Source organism: Propithecus coquereli, unplaced genomic scaffold (assembly GCF_000956105.1).
Source record: "Propithecus coquereli isolate 6110/MARCELLA unplaced genomic scaffold, Pcoq_1.0 Scaffold180, whole genome shotgun sequence".
Classification (NCBI taxonomy): domain Eukaryota; kingdom Metazoa; phylum Chordata; class Mammalia; order Primates; family Indriidae; genus Propithecus; species Propithecus coquereli.
In genome coordinates this window covers 2,159,608-2,180,336 of record NW_012142746.1, presented here as the reverse complement: position 1 = coordinate 2,180,336, position 20,729 = coordinate 2,159,608, and the positions used below count along the sequence as shown (strand labels likewise).

Genomic DNA, 20,729 nt, shown 5'->3' with positions numbered 1-20,729 from the left:
GTCAGCGCCCATCTCACACAAGGCACTTGTGGCCTGGGCCACAGCGTTGAGGTCTAAGGACAAGCTCAGGGAGGTGCTGCTACTTCTTGGGCTGGAAGGCGACCTCCACGCTTTCTCCCTTACCTGGACACTGCCACTGGCTACCGCAGTTCACCGCCTCCCTGGGGAAAAAACATTCGCAGACCCTTCTAGACACAACTTCCACCCACTGGGTTTGCTCACCCAAAACAGTGCTCATGAGAAAAACCTATGTCCCCCCAGAACAAGAGGGAGACGGAAAGAATCAAGTTGAATTTTGATGCTGAAATATTCAAATTGACTCTACATACCCTTCGTAATAGACTTTTCCTTTCAAATATGCATGTGCGTTTAAATGCCTAAAAGACTAATTAAATAAAGAACACGTTGACCTCTGGGTTGAGGCCCAGTTTCAGAGTCGGAGTGTATAACCTGGTTGCATCGGGAACCCAGCAATGAAACTCTCAGCCGCCTGAAAAAACAGACTGAATTAAGTGAAATAAAACAAGAATAGTTGAAATAAAACTGAAATCTAAATTGGCATAAATATCTTGCTTAAGGAAACTTACCTGTCAGGATGAAACCTCCAGCATCCTTTGATTTCACTTTCCCTCTTTGTGGGGCTTGCGAGTGGAAAGGCTATAAAATACATTCCCAGCAAGTTATGGACATTGGGAAAATATCTAGAGCCTCCAAATTTCAAAATAAAAGGAAACACAGGCCAGTGCAGACCCGTTTCTGGTGTGCCTTTTACAATTCCTCATTTAAAGAGAGATACACACTCACATACACAGTTTACTGTCACCTGGGGAAACGTTAAAATACATTTAGGGGCCTGGCTAAATAGAAATGCACTCTAAAAACACAGACACAGTATTTTGTTTTATCTGTTGCAAAAAAAAATGTATTTGATTACTTGAGTAAAATTACAGTATCTCTGTTGTTAGTAAGTATTAAATGTTAAAGAAATTGGACCCCCCTTCCTTTCAACTTTCCAAGAAAGTGCATGTAACAGTCCAATTTTTTTTTCTTCCATACCTAATACAAAATAAACAAACACTATACCTGCTCTCTTGATCAAGAAGAAGCATTTGCTCTTGTAAGGAACATATGTACATTTTAATGAAAGTGATATTTCTTGTATATACAAGAGCATCTACATTTTCTCCACTGAAGGTTGTTCAAGATGCTATACTTAGCAGCATTGTGAAATTCCAGCACACATTTTCTATTGTGAATATACCTACAAGGCAAAATGTTACGTCTCAGTTTCAACTACCAAAACAACACTTGTTTTTTTTTTTTCCTCTAAAGAATTCTGCGTGCTTATTACTGTACAGAAACGTATTAACATTGAGGACGACTCAAGTAAAAAGCACAATACAAATAGCAGTTCAAAACGGAAATGGTTAAATCTACAAAACAAAAAAGCAGGTTGAATTTTAGAATGAAAATCAAAAAAACCAAACCTTCCAAAGAACCACACTGTTCAGTCTGTACTTTCAGTTCTTTTCCTTAAATCTGTTTTGAAAGATTAGACAATGTGTTTGCTGATAAAATTTTCCAGCAGGATCAAAGTGTACATTTATATACAGACTTTATTAGAGATCTAATGCATCACTGAGGCATTGCATCACCACCAGATTCATATTAAACTGGATATAGAAAATAAGTTAATGCCAGATCACAACTGCCTAGCAGGGCAACTTGCAATTGCCATAAATGTTACAGCAAGTTTACAGCACTCTAGTCAATTAGTATTTAGTCCAAAATACAGAAGACCAAAGTTAACGCTTGCATTCTGTTTGCAAAGCAAGGTTATATCACTAATAAATAAGCTTTCTTAGAACTCTAGAAGTTGAACAAGGTACAAAAGAATGTCTTCATAATGTTGTAGTTCATAGAACTGGGGAACCAGAAGGCAGGGGCACGGGGCAAGGACTAGGAGGCCACCACAGGTCGCATTCAGAACAGGAATGCTACGTCTCCAGCCCAAGTTGCTTTAACTTGTGACGATCTCTTTGCTGTCCTCCACGAAGCGGGTGAAGCGGAAGTTGGTTCCGTTCTCACTGCTTGCCATTTTCTCCAGGCCAGCCAGAGGAGCACTGGGCTCTGAGTTCTGGAGCTTCTCCAGGTTTCCTGTCAGCCCACTAATCGGTGAGCTGTTCCCACTGTCGAGGCTTCCAGGAACTGGAGGGATGCCACCGTTCTGAATGACGGAGATCTCGTTGGCCTTCATCGCCAGCCCATTGGAGAGCGCTGCTGCATACTGATTCCAGAAACTGGAAGGATCCCCACTTCCTGATCTTGCCGCCAAATCCTTCTGGAACATTTCTGGGAACTTGACAGGATTGCCTCCTAGAAATGTCATGGGGCCATCCACAGAGAGCCGCCGGCCCCGTCGCGCAGGGGTGCTGTTCCACATGTGAGTGCCCATGTGCACCTGAGACATGGCAGGGGGGGGAGAGAGAGAGGGAAAAAAGAGGAGGGGGAGAGAAGCTTAATAGGTGAATCTGTCTCAACTCATATCCCGACACTTGACGAAGCAAGTGGCCCAAATGTCTATTCTCATTACGTGACAGGCAGGGGAACGGCAGCAGGAACCGTCCACTCCCCTCCACTGGTAATAACGTGTTTGCTCTCCGCATCCCGGGGCCGTCTCTCCTCTTCCTGGGCAGAGATGCCTTACTTACTCTTTTTTTATTGCCCATATTTAGCTTATAAATGGCCTCGAGCAAGCCAGTCAGTCGCAGATAGCTCCTTTCAGGGTTAGAATTGTTATGTCCACTCTCATTGCAATGGTAAGTATTGTATCTGACACCCTTTACCCTATAAATGTCCTTTCCAGCTAGGAAGAGAGTACCCCTCACTGATTGCCCACTGGAGGGCCCGTGTACGCAAAGAAAAGCCAGAGAGTAATTACTCATCTCACATTACTGGCAGCGACCTCCAGAGAAATGCTCTGTCAACAGAAAAATGTACACACCAAGAGTGCTCAACTGTTGCTCTAGAACTTAAGCATATTTACTTTATTTCCAACACATATCAGTAGGAAATGTTGTATAATCAATTATCATAATACCCATTAGCAGAGCAGTGACGTTATTGTTTTTAGACAAACAAACTGTGCTGGACTGCATGGTTATGAAAAATAGATGCACGCACCGAGGAGAACCATAATTATTAAGTGATCCAGGCAGCACTCGGGCCACACGGAGGTCTTTAATCAATACCCCATGGCAACGCCAGCCTGTCTTACTTGGTAGGTAAAGCAATTCATTTGGTGCACTTAGCGAGACAACAGAGAGAGGCCGCTGCTTCGCTTAGGTACCAAATTATTCAACGCGCGCTGACATGCAGCCAGCTGCAGCCTGCTCTTGTCCCTGCCACGAGCCTGACCCTCCCAGGCACCCACGTTTCTCCCCAGTCAGCCACGTGCAGCAGGTTCCCTCGTGAGAACTCTCTCCCTGAACATCTGGGCCCATGACCCTGGGGGCATGCATTGCAAACAGTCAGTGGCAATGAGGAAGGGCGGATTCGGGGGTGAGGTGCGGAGGGAGCCCGTACCTTAAGATTGCCTTTTGTTGTGAAAGCTCTTCCACAAATAGTGCAAGCAAAGGGTTTCTCTCCAGTGTGAGTTCTCTCGTGAATCTGCAGGGCGCTCGATGAGGAGAAGGTTTTGCCACATGTGTTGCAGTAGTGCTGTTTGGGAGTTCTCCTGGGCAGAGCTGGGAGCAGGACTGGGGATGTGGCAGAGGAAGACAGAGGCCCAGAAGGGACGTGACTGGTGGGGGCGTCCTTACTGTCCTGAGGAGAAACATGCACAAAGCCATTGACCTCTGTTTTGATGAGAGACGACAACGAGTTGGCGGGAATCACTGCAGAGTTCTGATTGGGGCCAAGGTTGGAACTGGGCTCAAAGAGCTGTGATGGTAGATCTCGCATCTGATGTGTCAACATGTGCTGCTTCAAATTACCCTTTGTGGAAAAGCCACGATTGCAAACTGTGCAAATAAATGGTCTCTCTTTGGTATGACTTCTATAGTGAATGTCCAAGGCACTCTGACAAGCAAATGTTTTGCCACAAATGTCGCAAGCAGTATTTTTAAATTTACCCCGGTCTCTGAAAGGGAAGAGGATCCCCAAAGAATCTTCTTTGATGATTTTCTCTGCATGACTAGATGTCAAATCCAAAGCCCCACCATTCACTGGGGTGGGAGACAAACCATTGGCAAACTCGCTTGGGACCACTCTCTGCGGTTTCTCCTCAACGCTGGGTGACTTGTGGAACTCCTGGGTGCTGTTGGATGGGGACAGAGCCTGCATGGAAGAGGTAGACTCTGAGACGGCCGGGCTGCCTGCACTCTGGCTCTCCATGTCACCACCCACCGAGGACGAATCATTGGTCAGGACGTCCCCCTCGACCGAGCCATTCTCCACCGACTTCAGGCTGGCCTGCAGCTGCTCCGCCAGGCCGGCGCTGATCATCTTCATCTGGTTTTCCAAAGCAGCGATGCTCGACATCTCCAGGGGCAGAGGCGAAGACGACAAGCTGTCTTGGGACGCGTCCGCAGACTTGGGCGTATCGGGGATGCTGCCCTCGGGACAGTCTTCCATGTTTTCATCAGAGAAGTTGTCTAGGTCGTCAAAATTTTTCTCATCAAAGGAGCCTGTGTCAGACTCCATGGACTCCGGGTAGCTGTCGGGGACCGGGGTGTTGGGAATCTGGCCTCCCATGTGCATCCGAATGTGCTGCTGCAGGACGACGGCGTTCGTGAACTTCTTCTGGCAGATGGGGCAGGAATGCTGGACTCTGAGCGGGGGCATCGCGCGATGCACGCTGTAGTGGGTTTTAAGATTCCCTTTCGTGGTAAAAGCCCGGCCGCAGATCTTGCACTTAAAGGGCCTCTCCCCAGTGTGTGTCCGGTAGTGCATTTTCAAGGCGCTCTGACAGCTGAGGACCCGGTGGCAGATGACACACTCGTTGGGGTCAGTGGCCTTCTTGTCAATGTTTTCTACCAGTTGCTGAAGCTTGGACGTCTCTGATGCCTGGGCTGAGTCCAAGAGTCCCCCGAAAGGAAACTTGGCCTTGAACTGCTCGGACATGAGCGGCAGCAAAGGGTTGGTGAAAGCGGTGGCGCTGCCTGGGCCACAGTCGGCCGCCGGGGAGCTCAGGGAGGCGTCGCCCGCTGTTGGGACTGAGTTGGGGACTGCGCCACTCTCTTCGCTTTTGCCACTGGAGGGTGGCAGAGTGGCCCCTTCAGCTTCCTCTGGGAGCCCACCCAGGTTTCTCGTGGCCGGCTCGGAGACCCCGGAGTCGCTTTTGACCGAGCCCGGGGGGCTGGCGGCAGAATGGCTGATGGGGATGGGGGCTGGCTCTTCCGTCTTGATGAAGGGTATGAGGCTGGGGAGGGTCGGGGGCAACGGCAGGCCGACCGAAGTGGTCAGAGTGGGCAGGACCGGTTTGGTGTCTAACCAGCTGGTGACTGGCTTCTCTGGAGGGATGGACATGCCATAGGGGATGCCGGTACTGGTGGGGATATTGTCCAAATGCTCGGGCACGGGATAGGGGTTCATCTGGATGTGAGGGTATTTCTCTCTGTGGCGCTGAAAGTGGACTTTCAGGTTCCCCTTGGTGGAGAACCTGTTCCCGCAGATGTTGCACTTGAACGGCCTCTCCCCGGTGTGGGAACGCAAGTGGATCTGCAAGGCACTGTCGCTCCCGAAGACCTTCGCGCAGAACCTGCACTTGTGTTTGAAGAACGCCTCGTCGGAAGTACTTTTCGCTTCGAAGGCAGTGACATTTGGTGGCTTGCTCTTTCTCTGCTGGGCCAAGGCGGACAGGGAGTTCAAATCCTCCGCGGTTGTTCCGATGTTGGGCAAAGGGCTGGGGAAAGCGGCGTTAGCGGGGGCCGGCTGAGGTAGAAGTGGATTAGATGCAGGACTTAATAAACTGCTTATTGCAAAAGCTGGTGAGGATGACGCTGAGACTGCTGGGGTGCTGACATGGGAGGCACCAGCACTCGAAGCCACTTTTTCCGAGGACGGGGTGGTAACCGCGGCCGCCAATATGTTGATACTGGGAGAAGAGCCACTGTTGGATGAAACGACGGTGCTGCCGGAAGTGCTCTGAGGTAGCTGGATGGGGGGCGGCTGTTTCACACCACTGATGCTGGCAGATTGGCTGGCGAGGCTCTGGGCTAATCCAGCTGCTGCCGCCAGCTGCTGAGATAAATGGGAACTGAGCGTGGACAGGGGGTTGGCAGATGTTCGTAAAGTACCTTGAGAAGGACTGGAAGATGTTGGCAAGTCTGCGTTCTGAGAAGCCAACAGCAGTATTTGGTGACGAATCTGCTCGATCAGTTGCAGCTGGTGGATCTGCTGCTGCTGCAGGGCTAGGAGCTGCTCCATGAGGGCGGGGACCGCCAGCTTGCCCCCCGAGGCCCCGCCGCACCTCGCTTCCTGGGAGAACTGGGCCACCGCCACCTTGGTGCTCTGGAGGTTCTCGATGATGACGTTGCTGTTGATCACGGAGAAGTTGCCCAGTGTTGTCAGGTCCCCGAGTTGAGGTAGAGAGGTTGTGAGTGCTGAGGTACCTGGGGAGGGGCTGCTGCTGCTGCAGCCGGGGGCCGCGCCGCTGTGGCCGCTGCCGGAAGGGCCGCTGCCGCCGCTTTTGTTAGCAGCCGGGGCCTCCACCTCCATGGACTCTTCCCCGTCAGGTCCGTTGTGTTCTGAAAGGTCGCTGCAGTCTACTTGATCTGTTTTGTTAACTGTGTCATTCATTTGTTCCTTGGGATTATCGGGAGGGGGACTGGGGGAGAAGGTTTCGGGTGGGGAGGCTGGGTTTTCATTTACGATTAGAACTAATTGATTTTTAGTGCAGTTCTTCTTGTGGAGCAGAAGATCTGATAATTCAAAGAACTCGGCGCAGCACCGGCCACAGACGTGGGCGTCCTTGCTCTTAGTGGTGCGGCTCGGCTGACCCTTTTCCACGTCTCCTACAAACATCAAAGGGTGCAGGGTTAGAAAGGGAACCAGGCCACACAGTCACCTATGACTTGCCAAGAAAAAAAAAGTCGATCGATTTTTTTTTTTACCTGCAAAACTCAAAACTGAAGCCCTTAAAAACCAATCAATATTACCTAAGACCGTTCGCAATTCATTTTTAAGGGTATGGAGGAATTACTATCAATCTGGTATCTCAGATAGTCACGGCCTTCAGATAATTCATCAAAATATAAAATACTATGAACGGAAGACTCTGGTGCATAATGAAATGCCATAGCAGAATATTGATTTCCAATATTTTATACACCTTATTGTCTGCTGGTCCGGAGAGGGGTCCAGCAACCATTCTGGCGACTTATTAGGCTCTTGAGTTTCTGTCAACCTTATTCATTTTCAACTGATTCAAAGATATCTGTGACAGTTTGTTCTGTCACTAAACTAATTTGTAGTCATTCAGGTTCCAATCAGTTGGTGACAAGGGGAAAAAAAAAATGCATATCACCAAGCTATAGGTTGACAATTTGAAAATCACCTCAAGCCCCTGCCTCGAACCTGAGCTAAGTCTGATCCATGACAAACACACTTTAGTCCCATCAGTAACAAATCCTCCAGAGCACTGCTCAAGACCCACTTGGATACAAAAGGGAAGGCTACACACATACAATGAAGAGAAACACAATGATCATAACCCGTTACAAGGCCTGCCTGGCACCCACGTATCACCCCATGGCATGTTTATTTTTAAAATTAAAAAATGCAATCCTGCTACAATTCCGCTGATCAAGGAATATATGCCACTATGCTCCACATAGCAACGTAATGCCTCTTACATATTTCATCAAAAATGCTCTTTATATCTCTAAAAACTGGCACAAGATTTACATGTCTGATTACGTATCAACTTAAAGAAGGATATGCAGTTAAGGGGAAGTGCTCCCATCCCCTAAAAAATAATTCTTGGTTTAGAGTTTGGAAATGCTTTGCAATTCTCCTAGTCTGAATGCCTTTAAAAACACTTTGCTCTTAACTGTTATCAATTGTTTAACAGATTGTCCTGAACCTTTTATTATAAAAAATCCCTTTATTTCATGTTTGTTTCCACTGGTTGCTCAGATGTCTTCTCACTAAGATCCATTTGTAAATTAAACATAAAAATCTCCAACTCCAAGCTAACACCCTATTCAAAGACAGGATGGCGCCCCATTGTTTGCCCAGCATGGGGAGCACCAACTTCTGTTGTACAAATGGTGTGTGGTCATCTACTGAAGGCTGTGAAAAAAAAAAAAAAAAACTGTTTAATTCAAGGATTACCTCCCTGCATGCTTTTCTGCAGAACTGAATCAGATAATAGGTAGTTTCCATGACTTCCAAATTGAATCTCCCAGAAAACTTGTAGGGGAAAAAAGTAATTGCAGATATGAATAAATGCAAAATCAAAATGTTGCTTTTTTCAGTAAACTTTAGAGTCCACTCAAAAGAGTCAGCCATTTGCCTTTTTGTAGTAAACATCAAAAGAGCTTGAGCAGATTTCCATTCCAGAAAATAAAATTAATACGTAAATACTACCTTCTGAAAATTCCTTAACTCTATTTGCCTTGAGTGACGCGAAGTTGACTAGAACCCCTGGTAAAGTATGCCAAATGTATGCACACTTTATTCACTGGCAGTGTTATTTGAGTAGCTAAGTTATACTTAACAAGCTAGCTTTTCTAATACCCATCTTTTAATCTCCACAAGGGTATAGTGCAAAATGCATTAACAACAGCAAACAAATCTTAGTTGTAGCAGAAAATACCAATAATGATTCAGTTTTAATTTAATGTTTAATCATCCTAATTGGCACCGGATTCCTATGCACGTTGAAGGTGCTGTTTTAAGCACTTTTTTCTGTTTCTACCCTTGGCTTAAAATCATATAAACAAAATATTAGATGAAATTTGCTAAAGTTATGTTGCTTAACTTGGGACAAAAATAATGTGACAAAAATTCTGTTTAAAGCTTCGTATTTTGACAACCAATTTTAAATGATGCATCCATTTTAGATGCTTATTTTAAACTAGGAAATGCAATTCCTAATATATTCAACAGAAATGTTATTTCTTTCTCTTTGCACATTTCCATATGTAATGGTTATGTTTCCATCTACTTTTACAGCCAATTATGAAGGAACAAAAGCTATTCTGTTTGTTCACACATTTTCAACAAAATGCATTAAAACTATTATGTCAGCATGTTCTATTAAGCTCTGCATTCAGTGGAAAATACTTTTCAACCAGCTCACATTTATCAAAACATAAAGCCACTTTAAAACACAGTTTTGCTTGGTCAGCTGGGCTTAGACAAATAATGACAGATTCAGAACTAAATAACTAGCAAGGGAAATCAGAAAACTGACTTCATCAATTGTACACATTACAATGTAGTTGCTTCAAATATTTAGCACATCTGTGCTCACGATTAAAGGACATTTTAATTCTTTATAACTTGCAAACATCTGATATTCTCATAATATATAGAGAAAATAAAAGGAAGGTTACTTTACAAGATTTAACTGATTATTACTTTCCTGCACTTGAATTCTGCATTTGTGCAGCCTCAAAAACTCACTTGAGAATTTTCAAGTTTTTCAACCTGAACATTTTTATATTTAGGATTGTGCTAACTGGACGGAAAATAAAGGCACTTAAAAATAAATGCTTGCTTGCTTCTAAGAAAAAGACTGTGTTAAAAAGTTACCCATATTTTAACTTAGATTTTCACAACATTTTAATAAGCTGACATTTGATCTCACTGTAGAGTCAACTAATTTAATTTCCTGATGTTTATGAACACTCTTACCCCCCCAAAATCCTGGTATCTATTTTGATTTATTTCAAAAGCAGGTGTCGCTACACTGTAATAATTCTTAACTTTAAATCCATCTGCATTCTGAACAGAATTCCAATGAAACAGCTTAAAAACAAGAAGACAAAACATGAGGACTAGTTTGAATCTTTAACTACCAAAGGGAATATTTGAAGTTGTAATAAGATATACACATTCTCTCTCTCTCTCTCTCTCTCTCTCTCTCACACACACACAGAGGAACATGTTCTAATTCATTTTTCTGATCATCTGCTATCTTGTATCTTTCTCAATAATCTGTTACACAGGATTGCAACTGGTGACCCCATTATAGTAAATACAGTTGCCTTGTTCCTTGTACCATGGTGAAAATAACATTCCAGTTCCTTTTCTATGGATTTTGCATACAAATTAAAGAATTAAAGTCATTTTGTAACTCTAGTCAGACAGGAAAATTTAAGAAGCAATGGCTATCTAAGTATGTACCCACAAAAAGCTATTTAGAATTTTCTGGGCCTTTTTTTGGGAGGGGGAGAGGGTGATCTTATACCTCCACCAAATTTATACAAAAATCCCAGATGTTTTAGTTCCTGTTGCACTATTTAGGTACTTGATGCCTAATTCAAATTTGTCAGTTTTCCATCATCTGAACCAAACACTACAGAATCGGAAGGAGAAAATTGAAGTGTTCAACGTATCTGTCTACTGAGAAAATAAAAATAAAACCATGCCCCCACACAGAAAGGTTTAGCCAGCCAGGAAAGGAAAAAAACAAAACAGAAAAACAAAAAGCAAACACAACCACCTTACTCTACCAGATTTAGTTTTCTTTTTTGGAGCTCCTCGGAAAGATATTCACTGTACTTCCCATTACCTTAAGACTGCATTACCATTTTTTCAATAGACCCTCTCACGATAGTGGCTTTGGAGTGCATAATTTTAACAGGCTATTCCTTTTCTTAGACCTATTTGGAAAAGCTATTGCAAACAGATTTGATTGATTGGTTCTTAATCTTTTTTATTTTTATTTTTGCACAGACCTGGGAAAAACCTGAATCTGAATGTCCAACTTAAGATTCCAAAGAAAATTCGAACACTACGACATTTGTTGTGCGTATTTTCTGTAACGTCTAAAGTTTCCTCTATGTGATATGCAACCAAATAACCAATTTACTGGTACCCTGCAAGTTCACTGAGTGGTCTGACCAGGATTAGCGTATTCTCGCGTGGAAGAATACAAGTGAAATCTCCGAGGAAGTAACAACATGGACAAGACATTCCTTTTAAAACAGTGATCCAAGCCCACCTAACGTATACAATAAATGAAAGGGAGAAAATGTCTTTCCCATGGATGAATCAAACTGAACACTAGATGGGGTTCCAGTTGCAAGGGTTTGTTCAAAAACTTCTTTGTGGCTTTCCTATTCCAGTGACGCGTAAAAGAGAGACTCCTTAAGGCGAGATCTAAACTTTGACTACATAAACATTGGCAAAGGCACAAGAAACTAAATCCCTGTTGTTTGAGGGTAAAACTGAGCTATGGGAACTACCTGTCAATCTTCCCCTTTGGGGGTCTGGCATCTGAGGGTGACAGGGGGAATAAGGTTAGGAAAAGAAGCCAAGCTGATAAGGTGAAACTAAAATAAACTACTAACTTCCTGCTAAGTGACTAGCAAGACTCAATTTGGGGGTCACTGGGAAGATACTGAAGGACATATTATGATCTGGACCTTGTCACCTTTGCATGGGAGGAGGCCAGCAAAGGTTAAAACAGCTCCACACATCTAGGTTTCTAAAGCCTGGCACACAAACTTTTTTCTTTTTTGGGGGGAGGGGTGACGGTTCTCCGGTTAACTTATCATCTCTTTCGCTAAACCGCTCAACTACTTCAGTTTTAATAGTTGAAGAATGTTTTGAAATATAGTCCTATCTGCACCAAGATATATCTTAGAAAAACCTGGTTAAGGCTGTAGAAGGAATTTGTTCTGCTTCCTACACAGAGCTCAGCTTTTAACAATTTCAAACAACTTAACCAGTCCGCCTGTTTCTTCCCCAGGTCCCAGTAAGATCTCCACAATAAAAATGTGAGTTTCTGCCTTCCAAAGGACTCTGTTGGTAAAAAACAACTGGCTACCTCCAAAAGTATAAAGAAAAGAAATAAAGCTCCTGAAGAATAACCTGTAAGTTGGCACTTGCGCCTATGAACTATAGGGGAAACTTGATATAAAATAAACTACAAAACATTCAACAGCACAAATCCACCTTCACACATACGATCTCATGCCCAGCTAGACTTTGCTTGTTTGTGTGTGTGTTTTTAACATTTTAGGAAGTGTCTGCAGTCTGAAGCAATTTCAAAACATAGTTTGCATTTTCTCATCCAGAATCTTCCATTATGCCAAACTTAAAATAGGCCTGATTTAAACATGAATTCTTTCCAACTGCCTTATCTTGCAGGTGTCGGTTTTTCAAAAAAAGCAATTAATTATAGTTCTCCCTAACCTTTTGGGCCCAGAAATCAATGTGTTGCTATTAAGCTGCTCACATGAGTAAATTACGTTGGTAAATAACAGAATTTCATAATTAATATAAATAAGAGGAATTTTTATGATACTTCATAGGAGAGTCAGTGTTTTATCTGCAATTCATGATTTTTATTTTTCTTTCAATATTATCTTTTCTTTAAGAAAGCTGAGCACCAAAATACTTTCTTAATAAATGAATGGAGCCTGAATGGGCCATCCACGTAGTTATAAGAATCTTAAAAACACCGTCAGAGAAAGAAAAATCCAGCGTGCACACACACACACACACACACACACACACAAACACACACACCCGTGAAATCTCAATCTATAGTAAAAGACCCACATATAAAATCATTAGATTCTAATATTCCCTTTCCTCAGGATTATTTATCTCAGTGAATAATCTTTCCAGTGGCAGTCATCTTTCTGCAAGTAATTCGAGACTTGTTGAATATCATTTAAGAGACAAGTCACATTTGCCACAATCTTGGTCTCATAAGAAACAGAAAAATGACCGAGTTTAATATTATTTTAGAGTGTTTCTGTCATTACAGCTGCACTAAAGTAGAATAAAATATCAGCATCCTAAGATTAACCAGGCACTCTTGTTTTTTTTGAACTTGCTCCGATGAAGCTATCAGTGTGGCTGCGTAGAGTGGCTTGGGTTTTCTTTGTAAGCACACACACACTCAAACACGCAGGACCCAGCACACGGCAGGCAGCCCTGGCTGCTTTCAGCCTCAGCACCCATCCTTCAGGGCTACTGCAACGGCCGTCTCCCAACTTTTCTAGGTCCCACTCTGCATGGAAGTCCTGAAATTTGAGGTGCTGGCATACAAGAAGAGCATAAACTAGATTAATTTAGTATGTTCAATGTTTCATTTGCCATATTTTAAGACCATCTCAAGACATAAGAAAAAGTAACCAGGATGTTTGAAGAGGGGTTTGCTTTCTAAAAATTGAACCACCTTTATACATGCAGAAAACAGAACAAAACAAAAACCAGCAGCTCCTAGAGGTATGTGTTACGTGTGGGGAGGAAAATGAGATCGCCGAATTCACCACAGAAAAGGCGACTTTTAAAAGCTAACCTTGAGATGTCATGAACTTTCAATTCCATTTATCTCACAACTATTCCCAAATAAAAAGATAGGGTAGGTTAGGCCTTGCTGCAGTCGGGCGTTGGGGAGGATTACTTGTGTACTAATATTATTACAACACACTAAATCCTGTAACCCTATTACAAAATCTACCCTCTAGGCAACTTCTCCCAAACTTATTTGTTCAACCATGTAAAAACAGTCATAACCTAAAACCATTACTACCCAAGAAAAAGAGGAGGGGGTGGGGAGAGGTGAGGGAAGAGGGCTGGGAGGGGGTGTTTCCTAGAGTGTCCCTAACATAGTTTACTGCTCCTTAGGACAATGAACCAGCTTTTGGGAAGAAAAAACGGAGGAAGGAAGAAAGAGAAAGAAATGAAAAGAGAGAAAAGAGAAAGAAAAGAAACTTGATTCGGTTACTTAATTAACTTACCTCAAAGCTCAAATAAACTAAAAAAAGAAAATAGTGCTAATAAATAATAATGGTAAGAGGTAGTGAACTCCTTTTATGCTATTGCTTTATGAGAAGGCTCAACTATTAAAAATTCCGAATCCAGAAGGCGAAAGGCAAAGATCTAGCATGCATCTCTCTGCGAAGCCCGAAGCGTTTTATTTTTTTTTTTGGGAAAATGTAGAAAATCAGTACATGTTTACAAAATAGACTAAAAAAACCCTATCTTCTCTGTAGTTTGGTATTTCGCATACAAATCGCTAACCTGAACAGTATTAAAGTGCAAAAGGTCTCAGCAGAAACTTTAGGGAAGATGAGTGTGGGGGCTAGAAGCAGAAGAAACCAGCTGGGAAAACCCGGAAAAATGCTCGGAGTCGCTGCTGCGGCCTTGGGTACTTTCACCTCGATTTACCCTTGCGTTTGGGGTGGAAAGTGGGGTTCAGAGGCTCTTTTCAGCGGACTGAGAAATCGCAGAGACTCTGGGTAAGGCTTCAAGCTTGAGAAAGTACTAGGGGCGCGCGCGGGGTGGGGGGTACAGTGTAAACAATTCTCTTCGCTGGCCTCAAGTCTCCCAATTTCTTAGAGGGCCCCCAAGCCAGGAGTCCCCTTTCCCTGAGCCAGGGTAAAGGCAGCAGGGGTCCCTTGCTTCGCTGCGCCCCAGCTCTCCGAGAGGCAGGCCTCAGGGGAGGGAGCGGGGCCGTGGGGCCCGGGTGGCCGCACAGCGTAGTGGACAGAGGTGCCGATCTGAAGGCACGCTTTGGGGTCCAGCTCTCTCCTCCATAGCCCAAAATGCCGCCCGGGACGTGAGCATCCACAGAGGCAGCCCGAGCCGCGGAAACCCGGCTGGAGCTGCCCCTCGTCCTCCCGCAGCCCAGAGGCCAGCGTCGTGCAGGGATGACCCCGGGAGCCGAGCAGGGGCGCCGCTCCATCGCCTCCGGCGCTGGGCCTGGGAGCTCGGCGCTCACTAAAGTGAAACACCTTCAGGGGCGAGGAGGGATTCTAGGTGTCCTCCCTCGGCACTCCCAGTTCCCTGCCCGATCTCTCCCCACTCTCAACCTTAACTCCCGCACACAAACTTTGTTCTGGACTTGTTCATTCCCTTCGGGACCCACAGTTGTCGCTTCCAGCGGAGAAAGCGAGTGCCCTCGTTTCAGGGGGATTCTCCTCTGGCTGGCTACCCCCCAAGCCCTGAAAAACTATCCTAAGACTCCTTTCCCGACCCAACCGCAAGCGTGGAGCACCACGATCCGCAGAGGATGCATGCCGAATATAAAGATTTTGGAGGGCGGAGGGTGCAAGCGTTGGGAGAAAAGATTCGGGGATAAACTTAGGAAGCCAGACCCGACACCTCCCCAGGCCGCCTGCACCGTCTCGGGAACCACCGGCAGCGAGGAACACTCTCCAGCCCGGCCGCGACCCCAGCGTGTCAGGCGCGGGCGCCCCGACACAGGTCCCCACCTTCTTGCAGATCTGAACCCCCAAAGGCACCCCATTCCGCCGCGTGGGCCGAAGGGGAGTGTGAGCTTGGGGAAGGGGGGCGCGGCGAGCTCCCCCCACTCTCGGAGTTCAGCCCCGCGCCCGTAGTAAACTTCCTTCCCGCTGGCAGCAGGGCCGGTCGGCAGAGGCCGGGCCGGGGGCCCCGGGAGCCGCGTGGGGAGCGCGAGGGGTCCCCGCGGGTAAGCGCGGACGACCTCCGCTCGCACCCGCGCCTCGCGGGGCTCTAGGGTCCTCGCCGCGGCTGCTCGGTTCCCCGGAAAAGCCGGGACGGAGCAGCAAGGCCAGCATGCCTTCCCTCCTCCCCCCGGGAGGACCCAGCAACTCCGGAAAGATCCTGCCGGGAGATGTGCTCGCTTCCCCAGGGCAGAGGGGAAGCCCAGCAAAGGCAAATTGAAAATTCAAAAGGAAAAAAAAAAAAATACGCCCATTCGAAAAGGCGAGCGGGGACGCGGCGGCGGCGGGGCAGTGGGCGCAGGGGCCAGCCGCGTGTGCGTGGGTCCCCGCGCGCGTGAGTGTGCGTGTGTGTGTTTGTGTCCGTTGCGCGGGCCGGAGCACTCACCATCTCGCCGGGGGAGCGAGGCCACTTCGGGGTCGGATTGGAAATGTTGAGGCTTCGCTTGCTTCCTCCGCGACATGCTGGCTCAAACATCAGCTGGGGCAGAATAAAAAATTACTAAAAAAAAATCTTCTCAAAATTACGGAAATCGAGCGGCGGCGGCGGCGGCGGCTCCCCCCGCCCGCCGGCCCGCCCGCCCCCTCCCCGGCTCCCCGGCCCCGGGCGCAGCGCGCATGTGTCCTGCTATAATTATGATTATCAATAATGCATTGCGATTAATCATAGAGGGGCTCTTTGAAAGGCGATTGGCACCGGGCCAGCGCTATTCAAACCCGCTCGCCTTAATCAATTAGTTCGTGATTTGCTGCAGACCCCTGTCTCTCCGCGCGCTGGCCCAATAAGCCGGCCGCGGGGCTGGCTCTGCGCGCCGCGCCGCCCGACACTGGGTTAACCCTCTTTGCGACCGCCCGGGACTCCGCGGCCCGGCCGCCGGGGCCGGCCTCCTCTCCACTGCGCGCCCGGCGCCCCGGCCGGCGCCCCCCGCTCCCTCCCTCCTTCTCTCCCTCTCCCCTCCCCAATCCCGGGCTGGGCCGACCCAAATTAGCATGCCCTCCCCGGAATTAAGCCGCCCCGGGTGGGGGTGGGGCCGGGCGGCGGGGACTGGGGACCCGGGCTGCGGGCGCGCTGCGAACTTCCCAACTCGGGCGCGAGGCGCGCCAGTCCGCGGGGGGAGGGAGTCCCGTGGTGGGATTTGGGGGGCGGGCGTCCCTTTTCGTGAGTGTTTCTTCGTTTCTTTAAGAGCTACCAGCAAGCAGCCCACCCCCACACCCATAAAAAAAAAATAAGCGAGTGGGGAAGAGCCAGCCCCACGCCGGTCCGCCTCCCGCCCACGGCTCGGCCTCCCTCCCGCCCGCAGCCTGGCTCGGCGCTCCTTCGCCCCGAGTTCTCCATCCCCTGGATCCCGGGCTCGCGGGGGCGCGGAGAAGAGGACCCAGGAAAGGTTTGGGAACGTGATGGGTTTGCAACCGGAGGGGGGAGGGGCAACTCTTCCACCACCCCATCCCCTCCCCGCAAGGGGCCCTGATCCTCCAGCCTCTCGCTTGCTCCCTCGCTCCCTCGCTCCCTTTCTCTACCTCGGACATTCCCAGGACAATTAGGGCTGAAGTTTTCGGGAGAAGCAGCCCCGAGCCCGTGGGATAAGGGGGCGGCTCGGCTCCGCCCAGGACCCCTCCCGGACCTCCCCCCCGGCTGCCCCGGTTGGCTGCAGGGCGCGTCACTCCGCGGGGAGGCGGCGGTGGCGCCGCCGAGCCCAGGGCGGGCGGAGAGCTGGGACCCGCCTGGGCTCCGAGTTCAGCTCCGGCCGGGGGGAGGGGAGGGGCTGCTGCTAACCCGGTACGCAGCAGCCCGCCCCCGGCCTGGGGAGGCTCGGCCCGGCCAAGCCTGGTCCTGGACAAGTCCAGTCCCGGGACCCCTGGACTCCATGCCCTGGGGGAGGGGGCAGCGCACCAGCCTAAGGGGTCTAGGTGGCGGCGCCGAGCCGGGAGTGTGAGTGTGGGGGGGTCCCTGTCCGCGGCTGCCTGGCGACGCGGAAGCTCGCCTCCAGTTTTCCGGCACTTGCCGCGCGCGGCGCCCAAACTTTTCGCTCTATCTCCATCTCCCGGAGCTGGGATGCAGCCTCCCTGCCAGCGCCCCGGAGCCGGGAGCGCGGTCCCTCTGCCCGGCACAGGCGCCCGCGAACCTGAGACTCGGTCCGGCGCTCAGCTAGTCTATCCCCTCGCGCCTCGGGGTCTCCGCGTTCCAATGTTCCCGAAGTCCTATGCCCGAAGGACTAAACTAAACTAAACTTTGGCTGCGTAATGGGGGAGGAAGGGGTGCGGATACACAATCCCTGCCCTATCTCATAATCGGGAAAGGAGAGGGCTCCTGAGGACGTCCCAATTTGGGAGCGCCCGTGAGTCTGGATGGTGCCACGGTCGGTTCGCGCGAAGTGGGCACCAGTCTCCCGAGCAGAGCTTCGGGTACTCCGGACCCCTGCCGCGCTCCCCTAAGTGATCCTTTCTTTTTCTCTGAGCTTCTTTAGTCTTTTCTTTTCTTTTTTAAATGTCTAAAGGTTTTGTGTGTGGGCGAATGTTTCTGTTGTCCATCTGCGGACTTTTTCCCTTGATACAACTTCTCCCTTCATCTTTCTCCCTGTCCTTCCTTTTTCCACCTTTTTTCCAATCTCTCTTATTTTCTTCTCTTCTTCCCATTAGTCTCTCTCTCTCTCTCTCTCTCTCTCTCTCTCTCTCTCACACACACACACACACACACACACACACACATACACACACATATCCCCTCTGCGCCTCGCTCTCCCTTTCTCCCCAGGTCCTGTTGGGTACAGTAGATTTTGATAAAAAGACAAACGAAGCTATCAGTGGGGCTGATGTTGAAGAATGAAGATAATAATGTTTCCATAGGTGGTGCTTCAAATGCCATTATTTCTCACTGAATATTTAAAGAGATCCCTCGGCAAAGATGGATCTGCGCGCTCCTGGGGTGCGAGCGACTCGCTTCCCCTAGACCCCCGGGAACGTGTAGAGGAGCACGTGTAAATCCCGCACCTACCCCCCCATCCCGCAAACAAGAGTCCTCGCAGACACAGCAGCCCGCACTCTCCCAGGTACACGAACGCGTCCGTGTGCACTTGCACACTCGTTTCCCCGGTTATGCCCGGGTTTGCAGCCGCCCGCATCCATCTCTAACAATCTTGGCTTCTTGAAAGTCCGGGCCTCCCCGGCACCGCTTGCTGCCAGGAACCGAGCCGAGCTGGCTGTCCCGCAACCCTTCCTCCCCGCGCGCGCCGCGTGCGCACCGGGAAGCTCCCGGGAATAGCTTCACACGTGTTCGTCACTTGCTCTATGTGTGTTAAGATTAAGGAAAAAAAAAAAAAAAAAAGCTTTCCCTCCCCTCAAAACACCATAACAAACAACCAAACGAAATGAACGTGCACAAGCAGCTTCGCGATGTTTAATTAAAAATGGGCAAGGAGACACGAATTAATTGGGGGGATCCAAACTTTAATAACTTTTTTCGTTCTTTTGCGTCCTCGACGGCGTAGAGGCGGGCGTTTCGCTCTGCGCTCGGCGTCCTCGGCTAATTTCTTGTTTGTTTTCTTTCCGTCGGTGGCCGGGGGAGAAGAGAGAGGAGGTGGAGGAGGGGGGATGGGAGGAGGGGGATGGTAGCAATGGCGGGGAGAGGAGAATTGGTCTTTATTGTTGATGGCAATACATCAATTATGGGCCATTGTCTCGGGCCCAAGTTACGTGGTTCGCTGATGCGGGCGCCGCAGTGTCAGGGCGCTGGCGAGGCTCCGCTTGCCGCGATGCAAAGAAATAATTAAATCAATAAAAACGGAGACAGAGCGGGGGATAATTTTTATTTTTGAGAGGGCAGAAAGAAAGCATCGAATGCGAGCGAGGTGCCACAACTGGAGTCCCTCCCCGTGCCCTGCTGACCCCAGAACCTGCGCGCTCTATATGGGGTCGCGCATTCTTAGCCTTGGGTGGGAGCAGCTGCTGGGGGAATCCGGGTGACAAGGTTCGGACTTGCAGGTTCCTCGAGAGTACTAGGGGCCGATCCGCGATTGGGAGTGCGGGTAGCCCGAAGTGAGGCAGCAGCTGCGTCAGGGTCGCGACCTCGCGGCCCGAGAGGACCCGCACCCGGGGGAGGCGCTTGGCGAGTTTTGCAAACTCCCATGTGGGGGTTTGATGCTTGTTTGTACCAATACGTCCCCTCAGTTTTCCCGAGACCTAGCGTAGAGCGTCCTTGGGGGGATGGCAGGGCAGAAGGGCTGTGCCCGAAGGCCGCGGGCCACAATTCCTTTCCCAGCGAAGGGCTTTCCGGGCTTCTTCGCTCCGTCGCTGATCCTAGGAAGGGCAGGGGCAGTTGAGGCTCCCCACTCTGCGGCCTGGTTCTTCTGCCCGCACAAGTATCTTGTTCTCGCCCAATTTGACCCCGGGTCCGGTATGGGGCCTGGGATGAGGCCTTCCATGGGCCCCAGACCCTCTTTCCCGTTTCGCCGGCGCTGGTTGGGCACCCTAACCCAGAAATGTTGGACGCCCCCACGCACGCTGCCTGCACCCCTGCTCTCCCATCCCCCGGCTCCAGGCCCCGCTGGCCCCTGGCCGAGGCTGGGAGGGCAATAGAGGAGGTTTCGTTTTCTTACTCAAGCAAAAAGCGGCGAAAAGGCAGCAGCGGCGCCCCGAGGGCGGGGGAGGAGGCACATCGATGGTATCAACATTATTGATGGGGAAACGTTCGGGGCAGGAGCCCGGAGATCAGGTTCCCAGTCCCTCCCCTACCCGGAGGTGGGTGGGACAGAGCGGGTGGTGAGCTCTGCGAGTGTGTGTGTGTGTGTGTGTGAGTGTGTGTGTGTGTGTGTGTGTGTGTGTGTGTGTGTGTGAGTGTGTGTGTGTTTGGGAATGGGGGGTGCCTGAATGCACCCGCATTAACCACCCGGAGTTTATTTGTATTTTCCTAGTCTGAATGTTGCGGGGGGGGGCGCGAAGGGGGAGTAAGGGTTGAGGCAGCTTGTACCCTAGCCCTTAGGACACTTTCTTAGGGTTGGGGCTGAGTGGTGGGAGGAGGGGGTTAGGAAAAATAACATAAAGCAAACACCAAGTTTGGAAAGCTCACCATAGGTTTGGCTATTTTTCCAAACCCGGGGACTTCGCTTCCCCGAGAGT

The 20,729-nt window shown here is 49.1% G+C and overlaps 1 protein-coding gene across 1 annotated transcript; it reads right to left on the bottom strand.

Moving 5' to 3' along the window:
- Positions 1–894: 894 nt before the first annotated feature.
- On the bottom strand, positions 895–16,472 carry SALL1 (spalt-like transcription factor 1). Its single transcript, XM_012642623.1, has 3 exons — positions 16,006–16,472; positions 3,586–7,016; positions 895–2,461 (listed from the first exon to the last, which is right to left on the bottom strand). Exons 1-3 carry the CDS (start codon positions 16,079–16,081, stop codon positions 2,021–2,023), a joined length of 3,948 nt encoding a protein of 1,315 aa, XP_012498077.1. The 5' UTR covers positions 16,082–16,472; the 3' UTR covers positions 895–2,020.
- Between the last annotated feature and the right edge of the window lie 4,257 nt (positions 16,473–20,729).